We start from the raw sequence: 18,253 nt of genomic DNA, 5'->3' as shown, positions 1-18,253 counted from the left end.
ATAATTCACAGCAAATACAGAGGTTATGCAGTCTGAATCCCGGAGAGTACATTTTGCCATAGGTCAGAGTTACATTATGACTGCCAAAAAGAACAATGCTTTTTAGCTGAACAAGCCTATTCAATGTGGAATACTCTGACATACCACGAGACCGAGATTGAAACATCTAGATATCCAATCAAATGCTCTCAAAGTTCCCCATCCTGAAATGCCATTTCCTTCTAGCAGACACCTGACTTCCTCAGTCTTCACGGGCAGTCAGGCTTCCCACATCTCTCACATGTCACTGAACCTCTAGGTAGGGGTTGGGAGAACCCCTGTGAATTATAGTTGGTATCTTAAACTCCTGTTCCAAGTATTCAAAAAACAATGAATATATAATTGTTTTTTTTTTTCTTCCTTTTTTCCTGTTTTTTTTTTTTTTTTTTTTTTTTTTAAACCACTGCTAAGATAATTACGCTCCAGAGACACTATCTGACTTAGCAGGAGCAAGGCTGAATAATTCAAAAATACAGAATATCAAATGTGCAGAAGAGAAAGCTGTCATGAAAATCCCTAGTGGTCTATTTTAGCTAACAAATCTGACAGCACTTTAGATACCAGTTCTGCTCTGACACTGCCATGAGCTACTGCTGCTCTACCTATTGTTCTCATCTACAGATTTTTTGCCTCTTTATTCAGCCCCAACAAGAGAATCTCCAAACCAGTACATTTTTCATGTTGGAATACTTAACTTTGAAAAATGGATTATAGGTACCTAAGTATTTTTCCACTACTATCACATCTCTGTAAGGTAGACTGTTAAATTTATTCTTACAGGGACAAAAAAAATAGAACAAAAAAAGGTTCAGAAAAATAGAATTTTCCAAAGTAAATATTAACAGACTCTGACCTTACAGTGAACACCAAGTTTATCTAAGTAGATACCAGATATACAAGTTTCAGAATGTATTTTCAATATCAAAACGCTAGTCATCTCTTCTCAGACTTCCAGCTGGTAAAATCTACTCACTAACATCTTGCTCATCAGTAGAGTAAGTTCATCTATAGTTCTCAAAACTTTCAGATTCATGAACTGCTATAATTCTTCCATTTTACTGAGTATTTTTCCAGGCTATGCAAATCACAATAAGAAAATTAAAGAATTTGTGTTTACTTGAGCTTTTTCATAAAACTGCATATGTGTTGAGAGTCAAAATAGTTTGCAACTTAGATTCACATGAATTGCCTTTCCCCAGACAAACAGCAGTTTAAATGCAGATATATAAAATATTAGCTATATAGATACAGGGCCAATCCAAAATACTTTTCACTTCCATCCCCCAGCTTTACAAGAACTATTCCCAGTGCTATGCTATTACTATCAATGATGTTGCTGCAAATAGGAAAATAAACAAAAAGCTATGTTAATTTCAAGCTTCATTAGAGAAAATGAAAAACCATCAGCACTTATTGAATGAAAATGGACTCAAGTATTGGAGGAGAAACATCAAAGGGAACCTTTCAGATACATCTCATCCTGGTGCTCTTCTGTACATCTTCTGCCCATTATCTCATAGGAACCAAGAGTGGATCAGTTGATATTCTGCAGTAATAGCCATTCCAAATAACTGAGATATACAGGTCAGAGAGTTCAGGAATGGGTGAAACGAGTATCGGATTAGCTTTGGAAAGGGCAAATGCAACTTTAAGATCTATCAGTGGACATCTTTTCAGCCACAGGTACAGATCAATAGCACTGATGAAGATCGCATGCAGTATGAGAATGCATACAAATCTGGCCAGCTCTATTCAGAAAAAGGAGAAATGAAACTTAGCTGTGCCAAAATAGTCAGAGGAGTTATGAATCTGAGAATAGATGAGAAGAGGCTGAAGAAGTGCATCAAAATGAAGGCTAATTTCTCTTTAGAGACAGACTAGGAGTTATCTGATGGATCACATACATTTAAACAACCTGGCTACTTAGCTGTGTACAATCCATTTCCAGAAGGACAAATATTTGCAGAGATTTTTGAGACATCAATTCTGATTTTGTCAAGTAACAGGAAGCTCAACAGTCTCGCTTAATGGGTTGAACTCCATGTATTTCTGCTTCATTTCAGCTCTTAAAGTACTTTGGATTCCATGTCTAGAATGTCAAAACATATAGAAATTTTTGAATTCATTTAAAGTTTCAGAATTATTGAAACCAATTGAAAATAAGCTGTCTTGAGAACTACAGCTGTTGTCTTACTAGGTAATTAATATTTCTGCCGGTGCCTGTTATTTACAGATATAGAGCAAAGTGCCTTTTAAGCTTCTTTCAGTTATCTTCCACATTTCTGGAAAATTTGTTTTCCAGCTGGTTATAGCTGTATTTCCATTCAGGGCACACTTCTATTTTGTTTTATTTCTGTACAATTGTGAAGAAACTGCTCAGAGCAAAACATTTAGAAGAAACCTACTTCATTTAGTGTCTCAATTCTAGCATTGCTTATCATGAGCTTCTGTAAAAACAGATACTTAATTCTAAATGGCTTGCATGACTTTTCTGTGGATGCACCTAATGGGGCGTACCCAGGCTAAGTCTCTGTGAAATGAATCTCGTGTGCGCAGGAAGGCTAGTGTTACTCAGCACAAGCATCACATTTCTAGTTTCTCTTCTCCATGCACTCTACTGTAATTATTTTTTATATGAGTACCAGAGAGACTGTACTATTAATATTCCTTCCAGTCGCTGAAATTACAAATGCATCCTTAACAGGAAGATTCCCGAGGCCAGAAATTCACTAATTAAGTAGAAATTAAGTCAATTCAGTAGAAATGTCAGTCAGAAAAGTTTAAGGAGCAGCTAGCAAGGATCTGACATCCACTCTCACAGATGAATGTACCATCATGAAGGAAGAGACAGTAAAGCCTTTGGAGAAAATTAAAGTATAAAGAAATACCCTAAGTTGTAATTTTGTGTCTCTTTATTCTCTGTTCTACCCTTCTCCCGGGGGAAATGAGGAAAAGGCTTCTGTACCTAAAGGAAATAGAAGAACGACATTCCATTTTAAGCTGAGATTAAATTATCCCCTAACTTGTGAGGAACAGGAGTAGGGCCTAGCTGAGGTTCTGAAATATTCTGTAACCTTGAAGGGCCATGAGTTATGGCAAAACAAGCTCTGAGATTGCATTTGCCCTTTCCACAGCTGTTATCATACTGGAGAGTTGCTGCTATGAGCAGATTTAACAAACAGTATTTCTCCTCCTTTACTGTTACCAACAGATGAAATCTACTCCAAAGAAATTCTCATTATCACTTTGACTTTGCCCTTTTTGTTATTGAGTTTCATAGCCTTTTCTCTTTGCTAGTGCCTGAACTGCGATTAGGAAGATTTCTGCATGAGGCTTTTTTTTTTTTTTAATTTATTATTATTATCTTTTGCATGCCAAAACTGATAATTAACCCATGAGTCCACTGCTGAGTGCTTTGTTAGAGTAGATTTTTCTTAAATCATTCCTCTTATAGCCCACTTACAATCATTCTTATTAATCTGTTAAGCTTTATTAGGTTATATGGAAATAAGTTCCAAAGGTTTACTGCGTTCTTGTTTCTTGGATGTGCTGACAAGTTCCAACAGAAAGGATGTGGTAGGTGGGTTAAACACATTTTAAATTTTTTTCTCACTTAAAATTGTGTCATGCTTTCTTTATTAGGACCAAGGCTAATATGCATAGATCAACGAGTTTGACACCATCTGCTTAATTACATAGCTTTGAAAAAGCTTCACCCTAAAACTGTGGCTGTAAGCAATTTGCCTGTAAAAAATGTTACAATATTAAAAACAGCTTGGATGTCATTTAAACCAACATTAGAGTTGGAATTTGCCCACTAGCCAGCAGGTGGAGATGTAAGTCCAATAATTATTGCAGTAACCAGCTATTTGGCAGTCCTTGATACAATTGAAGTTTTGTATAATGCAATTTAACCGAGGTTAAATTTCTTAATAAGCATTAGATGAGACAGATTAAATCTGTCTGTAGTTAAGGCCCATCTATCAGCCTTCCTTGCCAAAGATATGCTTATAGCCAATGGTCAGCTGTGTCCACAGCGCTTAGGAAAATTTAATATTCAAGAAAATGCTAACAAAAGGAAGGGAGTTAAGCATGTAATCATCCAACATTTTTGAATACTAGACCATGTGCTGTCAAGCATCTGAAAACAACCTTAATCAGTATTCTACTGCACAACACAAAAAAATCCATAACAGTATATGTACACAAACTGGGAGAAGTACTCCTTGAGAACAGTCCTCATCAAAAGGACTTAGGGGTTCTGGTTTATGAAAATCTTAATGTGACACAGCAGTGCGGTGCTTGCAGCCTGGAAGGCCAATGATATCCTGGGATCCATCAGAAGAGGGAGGTGACTGTTCCCCTCTGTTCTGCCCTTGTGAGGCCCCATCTGCAGTACATGGGAAAGATGTGGGGCTTTTGGAGAAGGTCCAAAGGATGGCCATGAAGATGATCCAAGGGGTGGACCACTTCTCCTATGAAGATAGGCAAAAGGAACTGGACTTGTCCAGCCAGGAAAAGAGAGGGCTGCAAGGAGACCTTATTGCGGCCTTCCAGTAAAGAGAGTTTATAAACATGAGGCAAACCAACTTTCTACCCAGGTACATAATGATAGGACAAGAGGGAATGGTTTTAAACAAAAGGAAGGGAGATTTAGATTGGATGTCAGGGGAAATTATTTTACAGAGAGAGTAGTGAGGTGCTGGCACAGGCTGCCCAGAGAGGCTGTGGATGCTGCATCCCTGGAGGCGTTCAAGGCGAGGTTGGATGGGGCCCTGGGCAATCTGATCTAGTACTTGACCTAGAGGCTGGCAGCCCTCTCTGTGGAGAGGGGGGTGGAACTTGATGGCTCTTCAGGTTCCTTCCAACCCAAGCCATTGTATGATTCTATGAAAAGATAGCCAGTTATCCAAATACCCTATTTTGACAAGTTTTGAGTCTTTTTATCCTACAGAAATTATGTTCCAGCAGATATAGGAATGTCCTTAATGCACTCCATCAAGACAATCACAATATTCTGTTTTGCCATTAAAAAAATTATGAATCTATGAAATTATTATAGAAACTCATATTGGAAATCATCTTGGATAGCAATAATATTTTGTGATTAAAAAAAAAAAACAACTGCAATAATGTCTTCTAACAGTTCTCTATCACAGAATAATACCAATACCCTTATTTAGCAGAAATAGAAATTTGAACAACTAGTGTACTATAAGACAAAGCATAAAATTTAGGGCAATGTTGCTGAAAATTCAAAGTAATTTCTTTGCTTTTATTTATGCTGCTTGATATTAGATCATATAAACCAATACGGAAATAATAAGGCCCATATGATTTACCTACATCAACTTAATTATGACTCTGAAATCAATTGCATATTTTAACTATGTACACTGTACATAGGCAACTTATATCAAAAGACTGTTTTTACCTGAATGCACTTTGAACAAGTCAGGAACAAACAAAGATTATGCTTTGAACAGTTTTGCTACTTAAATCATCATTCTGTCAAAAAGAATCACCACAAAATGGGCTAAGCAGTAAAACACATTGCAAAGAAGCAATCTAGGAACCTGAAATATTTCCTGTCGGGTGAGAACTCAGTAACTTCACTTTTCCTTTGGTGTCTTCTCTAAAAGTTATTGGTGCCTCTTGAAAACCTCTTGGTTTGCAGACAGTATGTTGAAAATACAGCTCCAAACAACTTTCTTCCCCTGCTGTTTACCTTCCTAATGATCCAAAAGGGAAAAATGTTGCTGCTGTTCTTCTGCTGTATTCCTGGCTTATCACCGTCTCTTTCACTTGAAACTCCCTGCACATCCATAGGCTGTTTGCACACATGGGAAAATTGGGTGGAAACCTGCCCTAGTACAAAAACACAAGCAGGGTTATCCAGAGTCAGCTCAACTTTCTGCTGAGAACCAGGAGTCAGAGGGAGTGGTGTCTCCTCTTTCCCACATTCTGTTATGGGCAACTGACTCGTGCAATTTAAAACCTACAGCACTTTTTGCCTACCTGCACTAGTTTGGAACATGTGCCCGTGAGGTCCTAGGTGCTAGCTCCTGGTTTATGGAACAACAAATGCCAATTCTTTTGAGCCTTATTTATTCCCTGTCTCTCAACAGAAATGCACAGCATTTTATAAATAAACTAGCACATCAAAACTTGGGGTGTTAATCATAATTTTTGTCCCATAGGCTGCTGGAGGCATTTGCTTTTGCCTCTTGGCAAAAGTGATCTTACAGGTAGAAAAAAAACATATTTTGGTTACTTAAATGAAAAGAAAACAAATGCTAGAATGTCTGGGGATGATTCAGAATGTGATCTTGCTTGTTTTATTTGTAAAATCCTCATTATGTCAATACCTGTACTGAACTTTCACAATATTTATTCAAAATTTGCATTAACTCTCTTTTTCTCAGTTGAATGTTAAATAAATGATCAATTCACAGATAACTGGTAGAGTTAAAAATGACAGCAATGTATACTAGACATAATGGCTGTCAGAGAGATACAAAAACAGCCAATAGCCATAAATAAAATTCAATCTCCTATAACCCAACATCAAAGAGGAAATTATTCTGAAAGTATAACTGCAAAACATTGCCTTGCATCTAATTCAGTTCAATGTTTCATTAAAAACTTGCATTCAGCAAACCTACTCAGCAAACTTACATGGGGCTTTTTGTCTAAATGTACTTGTTTGGAATTTGTGACCATGAGGTTTCTAGATGCTGGTCTCTGGACTGCAAAGAAAGCAGAAGAGCAAGCTGAAACTGTGTTGTAAATTCATACCATCTAGAGCTTTCAGAGGAGTTCCTGTGCATGAAACATCCAGAGCTCAGAGGATCTGAGTTTTAAAACGTATGTATAAAGATCACTAATTTTTACAAGAATATCAAGATGATGTATAAAAGTTTACCCACCACAAAGCATGGCTTCTGAGTTGAACAAGTTTTCCGAAGTCTCAAAAGTGGTACATGCTCCATTTTTGTCTGAAGAAATGGGAGAACCCTGGATGCACCACCAAAAGCTAAACACATCATATATCATAAATCCTCTCACTCTTTCAATCTGAATTTAGAATGGAGTTTGTCCATTGCATGAACTTCAAATAAAGCACAAATAACACTACAGTAGGTTTTAAACTTATTTGAAGATTAACCAAAATTGAAACACCTGGCAAGCTGGAGAAGTGAAGAAACGTTTAAGTACCAAGTATCACACTGAAATACAGATAATGAAGACACATCGCTTTTTTGGCCATGGCACTTGAATCAGATATGGCAATCGATGCCTTGCCTTCAAACAGGTAAAATCTGAATTAACAAAAAAAAAAGATGGATGAAAACTTGGCTACATACCAGTTTCTGCCAAAAAAATATGCAGAGATTACACCCGAAAATAAGCCTGGTATGAATTAACAACATCAAGGAAACATAAATAGGAATGCAACCTCTGAAACAGATAAAGTTGCTCATCTGCACTACTAGAAAACGATAAGGCTTTGGCTGTTGTAGTATCTGCTGTCAGTACTGCCCACAGGCTACATGGAAAGAGTCCAGAGAAAGGCAAAGATAATGCTCAGCAATCTAGAAAATATGACTTATTAAGAGAGACTGAAAAAATAAGATATTTTACTTGAAAAAGAACAGTTAACTGACCTGACACCAGTTCTCAAGTACTTAAAAGTTGTTCTCCCAGAGTGAACTGTTCAGGATAAAACAGAAGAGGGTTAAAGCTGTGACAAGGAAGTTTTTGGTTAGCTATTATGAATAAGAAGAGTACTGAAGCACTGGCTCCATAATAAATTGTGTGACTCTGCATTGCTGGAGATTTAAGACCAGGCTACTCTACTAGAAATATTATGAAAAGATGGGTGAGGCTGAGGGGATGAGATAGGAGATTCCTGACAATTCTTCCTAATCCCATCTTCTCATGCTTCCAGCACATAATACATTAGCAGCTGAGGCTCTTCAAAGTGGAGACAAAAAAGTGTCTTCATCCCCAGAGTTAAGGGGATCCAATGCCAGGATAGCTAGACAGTCAGAATTATTCACTACAAACAAAGAATCAGGTGTATACTAGCAGGTAAATATGTTTCTATACCAGACTTCACTGCGGGCTGTGAAAAAAGAACCACAGGCATTGCAGGGGAAAGTAGAATCATAGAATCACAGAATTGCTCAGGTTGGAAAAGACCTTATAGATCACTGAGTCCAACCACATCCTAACCATACTACTCTAACTAACAACCCTCCGCTAAATCATGTCCCTGAGCACCACATCCAAAAGGTCTTTAAACACATCCAGGGCTGTTGACTCAACCACCTCTATGTACTATATACTATGACACTGTGGAGCGCCTGGCAGATCTTGCAGAATAAGAGGGAAATAACTCCCACCAACTGCCCATGCTAGTAAATTTAAGCCAGGGAACAAATACAGAACTAACATTAAGTACAAATTTGGAAGATGCTTGGCACAGAGAAGGGTCTAATAAAATCAATAATTGGTTTCAGTCTCATTCTGGGAGCAAGTGAAGCATACATAAACTAGACAGCAAAAGTCATTCTTCAAAAAAGCTCAACCAACAAGCTCAAACAAGTTGAAATGACCGTGGATGCAGAAGTCAATCCCAACATGATGCTTTTAGACACTACAAAATGGAAGAGAAGGATGTTTTTCTGTCTATTAGTAAAAATGTGTGTCATCTAATTCTGAATGAAAGTTGTAGAGAAAAAGGCTGAAAATACAAAATTATGCATACAAATAACTATTTCAGAATGGTGACTTCTTCTTCATCACTGAAAATTGTTCAGATGTGATTTTATAATTTTGAAAACCAAGTCATCTCTATCAATAGCATATTGATAGCTTTAAATGGTTCACCTGGATGCATTAAGCAACATATCTCTATCATTTTCTTGGCCACCATCCCAGTCTTTTTTTTTTATGTACAGAAATATTAAATTCATGTCCAGAAACTACTTAGTTTTCCAATTACTGGTAGTTTTGATGACCCACTCTGTGAATCTGCCTTAGCATATGGGCATATCGACTATCAAGCTCTGAAGTTAATACTTGTGGGAAGTAGCAGGCTAACACCTCTAGAAACATTACATTCAAGATGTTTATGCTTTTATGTTAATTATGAAATCCAATTATAAAAGAAAATTGGAAGTATGAGTTTTCACAGAAGCAGAAAAAGCATAGCTACTTTGGCATTGCAATATCAAGTTTATGGACAAGATTTGGTTCCTTTTATCTAGGGAGGTAAGAGCCACTAGTAACATTCAAGTGAAAAGTTGTGCATCCAACATGAATCTGCTCAATTCAGTTAGTACGCAGGAATCAACTATTTGCCCAAATGACTCCTATGAGGTTGGAAAAATCATCCCAGCAGCAGATTTTATACTTGATTTTTTTTTTTTTTTATTCTGAAAGATCATGCTCTTTGTAGAGCTCTCTCTTCTGGGCTGGCCTTCAGGGAAAATGTACTACTTATACAGAATCTCTACACAAAAAAGTCTATCAAAAGCAGGAGAAAACAATGGAATATTCATATCTTCACTCATAAATGCTGTGCATCAGTGTTAGCATTTTTCATCGATAGAGAGTTCTGAAATTTTCATGGGGTCACAGTTGGACAGCAGTTTGTAAAAGCTATTGTTATCTCCACAACCATTTCTTCTACAAACCATTGCTTGTCAAAACAATAAATCAAGACCCTAAATCACACAAATTCATACTGGCTGGCAACTGCTTTCCTGTAGAATAATGCCTTTGCATCAAATATTCCTGAAGCACAGTTCAAAACTGTAGATTATATTCAAAGAAAGAAAGAAAGAAAGAAAGAAAGAAAGAAAGAAAGAAAGAAAGAAAGAAAGAAAGAAAGAAAGGAAGGAAGGAAGGAAGGAAGGAAGGAAGGAGGGAGGGAAGAGAAGGAAGGAAGGAAGGAAGGAAGGAAGGAAGGAAGGAAGGAAGGAAGGAAGGAAGGAAGGAAGGAAGGAAAGGAAGGAAGGAAGGAAGGAAGGAAGGAAGGAAGGAAGGAAGGAAGGAAGGAAGGAAGGAAGGAAGGAAGGAAGGAAGGAAGGAAGGAAGGAAGGAAGAAAGAAAGAAAGAAAGAAAGGAAGAAAGAAAGAAAGAAAGAAAGAAAGAAAGAAAGAAAGAAAGAAAGAAAGAAAGAAAGAAAGAAAGAAAGGAAGAAAGAAAGAGAAGAAAAGAAAGGAAGAAAGAAAGGAAGAAAGAAAGACAGAAAGGAAGAAAGAAAAAAAAACCAATTGTTTCTGGTTTTGAGAGGTTTTGTGAGTAAGTTTATAGGCAGAAATCAGCCATAAAAGACACAGACTATAAAGCACGGGGAGCTACAGAACAGCAATCTTCATCCTTAGCTCTTTCTAAATTTCAGAAAATGATCATAAAATTGTAAAAGTACTTGTCAGATTTGAAATGCAGCCTATGCAAAGAGTTTCTTTATACCATCATGTTGTTAAAAATACATATAAATACTGAAAGTAAGGAATTACAGAAAAATGAACATTTCTAAGCAAGAGTATAATAAATCCAAATAAAAGAGCAGCCTGACAACAGCTTACATAGTAATAATATGATTGTAAAAATGCAAATCAACAGAAAGTGCCAGGCAATCTAACGCACAACTGCTCATATTAAAGTCATGTTTTATATTGAAGGCTGACAGTCTGTTAAGCAAGAGAACAATACATTAATTACCTAATTAAATTCCCTGAGCAGATCCAAAATTTTACTAGAATCACAGAATTGTAGGGCTTGGAAGGAACCTCTAGGGATCACCAAGTCCACCACTCCCCTGTTATGGCAGGCTCCCTATAGTAGGTTGCACAGAAAAGAGTCTAAGAGGGAGACTTCATAAACTCTCTGGGCAGCCTATCTTATGGCAGAAGTACGTGCATACTAAATGAATGCCACACACTACTGTGAAACCTCAGTCCTACAACCTTGGCTGCACTTGTACCAAATGTAGCCTTGGCATAGTGAGGCTTTTCTATTCCCATTTCATAGAAGGGAAACAGAGTACAAAGAGCACAAATCTCAGAAAAGGGTACAAAAAGTCTCCTAGCTCACTGGCTAGAAGAGTATTTTCCAAACTATTCTTCTGGTCCTTAGCTAGAATTACGTGACTCTCCAGCTCTGACTGTCTTATGGGAGGTTTGGAAGTGACACCTCTACATCAGAATGCAAACAGGGAATTATAGAAAGGAACCGTTCAAGAGCAAGTAGTATTCATACAACAAAACTCCATGCTTGGAGTTTTCCAGATGCTGGAAGTTTTGGTATTCAGTAAGTGGCAGAACACTGCTCTCATTTCCATTCTGAGTCGCAGTTCCATAGCAATGCTGTCAAGTCTTGCTCACACCTCTCTCTCCATACTGTATCATGAAGATACACCTCAACCAAAACTGCTTTGAGGAGCTGCACAGCCTTTCCTATCCTAACCTGTACTAGCCATCTCCATTATGTGATTTTATTGAAACAGATTTTTGAGCTGAACTTTTGATGATTTCTCGTTCAGTTGTTGATGGCACCAAAGGACACTGATGCCTGCTTTCAGGCAGGATACATGATAATGTAAATTGATGTTATGTAAGTACTGCCAGGAAATAAAGATCAGTCATCCCCAACATGCTTGAGCAAAGTCCTACTTTAAACTTTCACAGAGCTTTTAGCCCAGACAGGCTAGTAGATCATATACACTAACAAGCTCTATATCACAGTCCATAATGGTAACAAGGTTACCCTATTATTTTAAGTGGCAACTGCTTGGGTTGGGAAAACTCCTCCAGAGGACAGTGCATGTTTTACATCACAGAAAGACAAACAGCAACACCAGAGCTTGTGAGCTATGCCACAATCTCTAGCGTGGTAGAGAAACAAGTCAATGAAAGATACAAGCCATGATGAACTTTGCCACAAAGGAGGTAAACATCTCTGTTGCTCCCAATTTATAGACCAGAAGAACATTTTACAAGTTATCTCAAGTTTTGCTGAACAATCAGGGACCCTGGGATCAAGTCACTGAGCATCATCATGGCATGGTGGTGATTTCACATTTATCTTACAAAGACTGCTTCCCACAATACAGCAGAATATCTGTGCCTGATATTCAGCCCTAAATACATCAGAGAGAAACATGAAGTCCCCTTCAGAATGTATTGTAGACCTGTACGTGCATCAAAAGAGAAAAAATCACTACAGTCAACTGTGACGGGCTGTAAGTGCAACAAGTCAGTTGAATACTATACAAAATGTCCATTGCTTCCATGGCATAGAACAAAGGAAGATCAACAAAGAGTTCAGACTCTGGATAGAAAAAGATACATATATTTAAAGGAAAAAAATTAATTCCAGAAATGCTACCTCAGCTAGTATTGGAATTCAGTCAGTTCCATGCTACTGTCACAGCAAAACCTACATGAACACACTTCAGTTTGTAGGGCCAATTGCAAACATTGCTGAAGTCTACTAGAGCAGTATATTGATCATATGCAGATGGAAAGAAAATACATCATAGAGATGATGCAATGACTAATTTTGGGTCTCCTGCAGTTTGATCTGTTTTTATGTACATTAAGGCTGACGTGACCTTTTCTGCTGAACATAAGCTGGCATTTCAAGTGAGGGGAAAAACTGAGCTGCACAGATTTTGGATCTCATAGCCACTATTTGCTGGTGTTTTACTAAAAACTTTGGCAATTTTCCACTTCATTAAGGATCAACTAAGGTCTGATGCTGTTAGCAAGAAACAGAGCTACTAGAATACCAATAGGATAATATTTAAATTAAATATATATACATACACCCCTACTGCTTACAAAATAGTAATACAATAATTATAGTTCTTGCTGAAGCCATTTCTAGCTTTAGAGTATGCACCTAAAGGAAAACAGTTCTGCCTCTTTAATTCTGTATAAGCTGCCTCAGTCAATTAAGTTACTGATATTTAAACGTGAGTTCTGGAATATTTATGTTATCTGTCGTAAGGAAAGTATTAAAAGCTCGAGGTGTCAACAGAGAAGGCCCTAGGAGAAAAGTAGTACTGACTTTCAATTAGAAAACAATTTCTTAACTAAGCAAAAATATTGATCATTAAAAACACTTCTACCCTTGCCATTCTTGGCAATGGGTACATCTGAGCAAACAGATTGTCCTAGCTCAGCTGGTCTTCAATCCTGTTCCCACATGTGGGGTGGGCACAAAGGGTCCCTGTGCATGACTGCTTTTCACCCTGTACCCTCTGAGGTGGATTCTGTGATAGGGAAAACAAAGGAAGGCAATCCTTGATTTATTTAGAAATTAGGAAGATGTGCTTTTCTGGGGAGGCAGTGATTCAAATTACAAGAGATTTACACATCACATATTCTTTGTGAAGCCATTATCTTTGTGTGTTACATATGGAGGCAGGACCAGGTGGGCACTGACTGCTTCCATGCTGGTAACAACAGTTCATGCAAAATTGCCTCATCTGTTCTGCAGTGCATGTGAAGTCTTGTCTGCTCTATAAAGCTTCTTTCAAGGATCTCCTCTTCAGCCCTCTCATTTTTGAGAGATGAATATGACAAACTGTAAGCATGTGAAACTGCTGATAAACAACTCTAGCTGCAACAGCTGAGTTTTACTTATACACAAACTTCAAATGCTGAACAAAATTATAGAATGTAGGAGGTGACTTTCAGTAAGCAGCAAGAAATCACAGCTGGTCAGAGGACCAGGAAAACCTGTGGAAGAGCAGTGGGGCATCTAGCAGCTCTGAATCATTCTGTGATTGCATTTGCTGCATCTATGTTGAAGAGCTGTCACACTGCCAGGAGAAGAAAAGTACTTTATCAGCACTTAAACCAATGCAAGATGAAGACTGATGTGCCTGGATGGGGGACTGCTAGGTAAAAAGTAACAAGGAAAACAATGAAAATAAGCCACAGAATGCTGCAATTACCTACTTCTTCTCAACACACTGGTCAATCCCTGGATACAAGGGTCATGCTCTGCAAGAATCACATCATTTCATTTCAAATAGTGCAGAGTCTGGGCCAGAGACACTGATTTTCTGTTGCTATTGCTTCCAGGTTTTGTGTTGGGGAGGGGAAAATGCTGACTTTATACACTGTCAAAATCTGCAGTGTGGCACTTCAGACAGGAATGAGAATCACAGCAAGTCTGCCTGCCAGCCCTGCTGAGATGCCGCTGAACAAGAGACCTGGAGTCTCTGTCACATTGAACCATGTCTGGCTGCCTGACCTCTCTTTGCTGGTGAGGATTGACCCCAGCTGAACCTTACATGAGAATAAAAAGAAAAAAATTTAAAAAAAAAATACAATTTTATGAAGAGTAGACAGTCATTCCTTTGAATGAGCGGGTCTATGTAATATTGGTATTAGAGACTGTCTTATCAAGAATTATATACAAATCAGCTTGACACTGTTCAGGTTTGACAGTCCTGTGTTAAAATTACAGCAAAACACATACAATAGCAATATCACCAATCATAAGCAAAGCATTTGCTGCCACAAATGTGGACACAGTGATTAATGCATGTACCATAGCAATTCTCAGCAAAGAAAACTAAAATTTGTTCAGAAAGCACTCTGCAGAGTAGAGAGAATTACTGTAGTCACATTCTTTGCTTTCCCAATGCCAACACTTTCTCTTAACTATGTGTCTGTTTCTTTTTCACACAGCCACCAGGCCAGAAAAGATCAGGAAGTGTTACTGAGCACAGCTTGTGAATTTGACAACTTGTTGCCCTGATCTTTTTACCGGTTTGAAGTTCATAGCTGCTTGCTTCTACTACCTTTAATTACTGCGATGCAGCCTGCATGGAAATTCCTGGGCCTGGCTTCTTCTAATGCAGCCGCCTTTTTTGCTCGTTTTGCTTCATTTTCCCACTCTCCCCTTTATTGCTACTTACTCAAAGGGGTCGCTGGGATCAGCTCTCTGGAGCTCAGGAGGAATCGGGATTCTTTTGTAGTACATTTCCCAGTCAAAAGCTCCTCGCATGGCATCCCCTGCCTGTGCCTCGTAGCCAAAATGATTGTGGTCAATGACATCGATCATAGGACACACGATGGTTTTGTGGTTTAGTGCAATCTGGTCTGAAAAATGAAAGTAGAAAATAGGAAATGGCATGTCTAGTCAAGCCATCTGTCATATTACTGCAAAGCGAATCCCACAGGTTTTTTGATGTTTGAAGATTGGTTGCTTCGTTTCCTGTGGCCCCCAAAACATTTCATTTTTCAAATCTGTATCAAGCCTTTGTCTAAGCAGACTTAATGCAGTTGGGCAATGATTAGAAGCATTTACAGTTCTTTAAAGGGAGGCATATCCCTCTGAGACCCACAGGAGTCCAGTCATCTGTATCTCTGTCACTTTGCTACTCTGAGCTGTCCCCAATCTGTCAGCTATGCAACAAGCCAGCAAGTAAAATGTAAAAATACTCCTTCAGCTGTGGGGAGTGTGTATGGCAAGCTCCTGTGAAAGAGATTCGTGTTCCCAAATGCAAATCTCAGACTTTGCAACCATTCAGCCCCTGCTCTGTAGCACTGGTGAACATCAGCTCTGAGATCAAAAGCTAAAATTAAAGGCAAATTCCAACACAAGGAACAAAACAGGGCTGCCATCCTTTTTGTGCCTTTCTTGGCAGTACAGACAAAGCCTCAGAGCATTATTCTTACTCACCTGTTTTATAAAGAAGGGAGTTTCAGTTGACTTAAAAAAAAAATGAAGCTTTGAGACTAAATCAAATTCCTGTCTCTAATATAAAAGCAGTGTGGGCCTGAGTTTGCCTTTGGAGAATCCTATTGCTTAATCCCTTAGAGCTTCCCAGAAAAGAAATAAAAGGAAAGAAGATATGCCAACTGCAAGAATTAGGCAGAAGAATCATGTTTTGAAGTGAGGAAGTACACGAAAACTTTGTAGCTGCACTAGAATTAAAGAACAGCAGAAAAATTATCCATGAAACCTTGAAAAAACAAGGTCTCAACATTGTAACTGTAGTAAAGCTTTTTCTCCAACTGATATCCTAGATTCTCTACAAAATGTAATACATTTTCTAAGCCTACGTGATTTTTTTTAATAAGGATTAGATTTCACTAGTGCTTGGAAATATCCTAGAAAAGCCCCCAAATATCAGAGGAAGAATGTATAATGAACACTTAGATAGTAAGGCAGGAAATATTAGCATGATTATTACCAAAGTAGACCTTGTTTCCCTGTTTATGAAGGACTGAAATGAAAATTTTATATATATATTCATATATATATAAAATTTTCATGTATATATGTTTTAGCAAAACTTCTGTAGCTTTTACATTTATTCTCAGTTATTATTAAGAGACTGTCCAAATGGGGAAACAACACTGACTGCTAGTGAGAAATAGCTGTACCTGGAAGATTTACATCCTAAATCTTGAACAATGAAACAAATTTAAAGCGCAGATCTCACAATATTCTAGGAAACTCATTTGAGAGATAATGGCTGCATTACTGTTGCAACTGCCAAATATAATTACATTCAGTGATATACTATGTAGTGCTATCTGTAATCATCATGTAAGGTCATTTTTATATAATCTCTTTCCTGTGATTGTCCTCTAATAGTTACAGGGCTTATGATAATCTATCTCTGATTTTTGCTTTGTGAACAGACTGGAAGTGAGAAACTAAACAGGGCTGATTTGGCTGGTGTGGGTCAAAGGTAGACTAATAATGCATTTACATCTTTCCCTTTAAGAGCTGCTGCCTTTAAATAGGCTGAAGGATTGGAAACGAGCAAAGACAGCCAGTGATACAACTGTTTGAGCAGTGTTCAGACTCAAACCCCATCTTTCTCCCTACAGGTCTGCAAGTCTTTTGCAAGTAGGATGGTGCTAACATGCCTGGTCAATGAGGAACCACAGCAAAATCTGGACATTTGAGGAAAGTAGGATGTTAAATTACATATCAGTGCACACCAAAAGACAAAGTAATCAAACTTTCAGCCTTAGCGTTTGTTTCAGTATGCCTGAAATAATGAATTCTACATACAGGCTTCAGAGGCTTAAATGTAGCCTTAATATGAATTCAGGACACAGATAAAAGTGCTGTAGGGGCAAGCTTATGTTTCCCAAGAGTACTGGTATCATACCTTTACAGATGTGCACATGCTGCTGCCTTTGCCGCCCACTGCTCTCTATCTCAACTTCTCCCAATGTAAGACATGCTTGCATCTTCCAGCTGGTTTGCCCCTCTGTTTCTTACTTCAAGCCCATGACAACTTGCACTATGCTGGGCTCAACTACAGCAGCTAGAGTCCAAATCACAGTTCTCCTTCAGCTGACTTCACACTACTGAGAAGTGATACCAACCAGCTGTGTTTGCCAACATTTTTACAAGGCTACAGCTGCCTGCTCAGTGACCAGCAGGCAAAACTCCCTGAGATCTCAGTCTTGGAGTGGCTGATCTCAGTTTAGAATGCTATTTAAGCTAACCAAATAAACTAAATAAAGCTTAGAAAAAATAAAGAAAAGCCATTTTGCAGCCATTTTAAGAAAAAAATAAAGGCCGTAACTGAAATGAATATATATTTTTTTCCCCACAGAAAACACCTATTGCTGAGTTATTTTGATATCTTACAAGTACTTAAGCAACTCAGTCTTCCTACGGTCTAAAAAGTGATAGTCAATTCTAAAAATGTAAGCTAGATGCCTAAATAACTTTGAGAACTGTCTTTAAGTGAATTTTTTCTTTTTCCTTCTGTCTTTTATCATGCAAGGACTGATTTTGAGAAGAACTGCCACTACTCTGGAGCAGTACAAGTTATTGCCCTTCTCAGTGAAGACTGGCAATCTTCACTCCAGCGTGGAATTGAAATGGGTCTTTTTGAGAACTTTCCACTATGCTCAACGGATGAAAATTAGAGTTAAATAGGGCAGCTTCTGTTTTGGTTTCCTTGAACAACATGCATTTAAATCCAGTGCTGTATGAATCACAAGACAAATCTTTAGGTAAACACCTGCAAATATCTATCTATCTAGATCTATCAGCTTTACTATTATTAGTTCCTAACTACCCAATGGTTCTGAGAAAATCTCCTCTTCCCTTTGGGGAAAGAGGATATAAGGCGCTCGTACATTGAGTGTTCATTTTCTATTTGCCCTCCCTCATGTAATGCTCTCATTCTTTTCTTCAAAATCAA

General features: G+C 38.0%; 1 protein-coding gene across 2 annotated transcripts in view; it reads right to left on the bottom strand.

Moving 5' to 3' along the window:
- Positions 1–18,253, bottom strand: part of GALNTL6 (polypeptide N-acetylgalactosaminyltransferase like 6) — a 430,337-nt gene that overhangs the window by 68,828 nt on the left and 343,256 nt on the right. For both annotated transcript variants that reach the window (XM_085222467.1, XM_085222466.1), the window contains exon 6: positions 14,990–15,173. In XM_085222467.1, the coding sequence (XP_085078593.1) occupies positions 14,990–15,173 (184 nt within the window). The remainder of the gene's footprint in view (positions 1–14,989; positions 15,174–18,253) is intronic.

This window comes from Meleagris gallopavo, chromosome 4 (genome assembly GCF_905368555.1).
Source record: "Meleagris gallopavo chromosome 4, MGAL_WU_HG_1.1, whole genome shotgun sequence".
Classification (NCBI taxonomy): Eukaryota; Metazoa; Chordata; class Aves; order Galliformes; family Phasianidae; genus Meleagris; species Meleagris gallopavo.
This window is presented reverse-complemented; position numbering and strand designations above follow the sequence as displayed.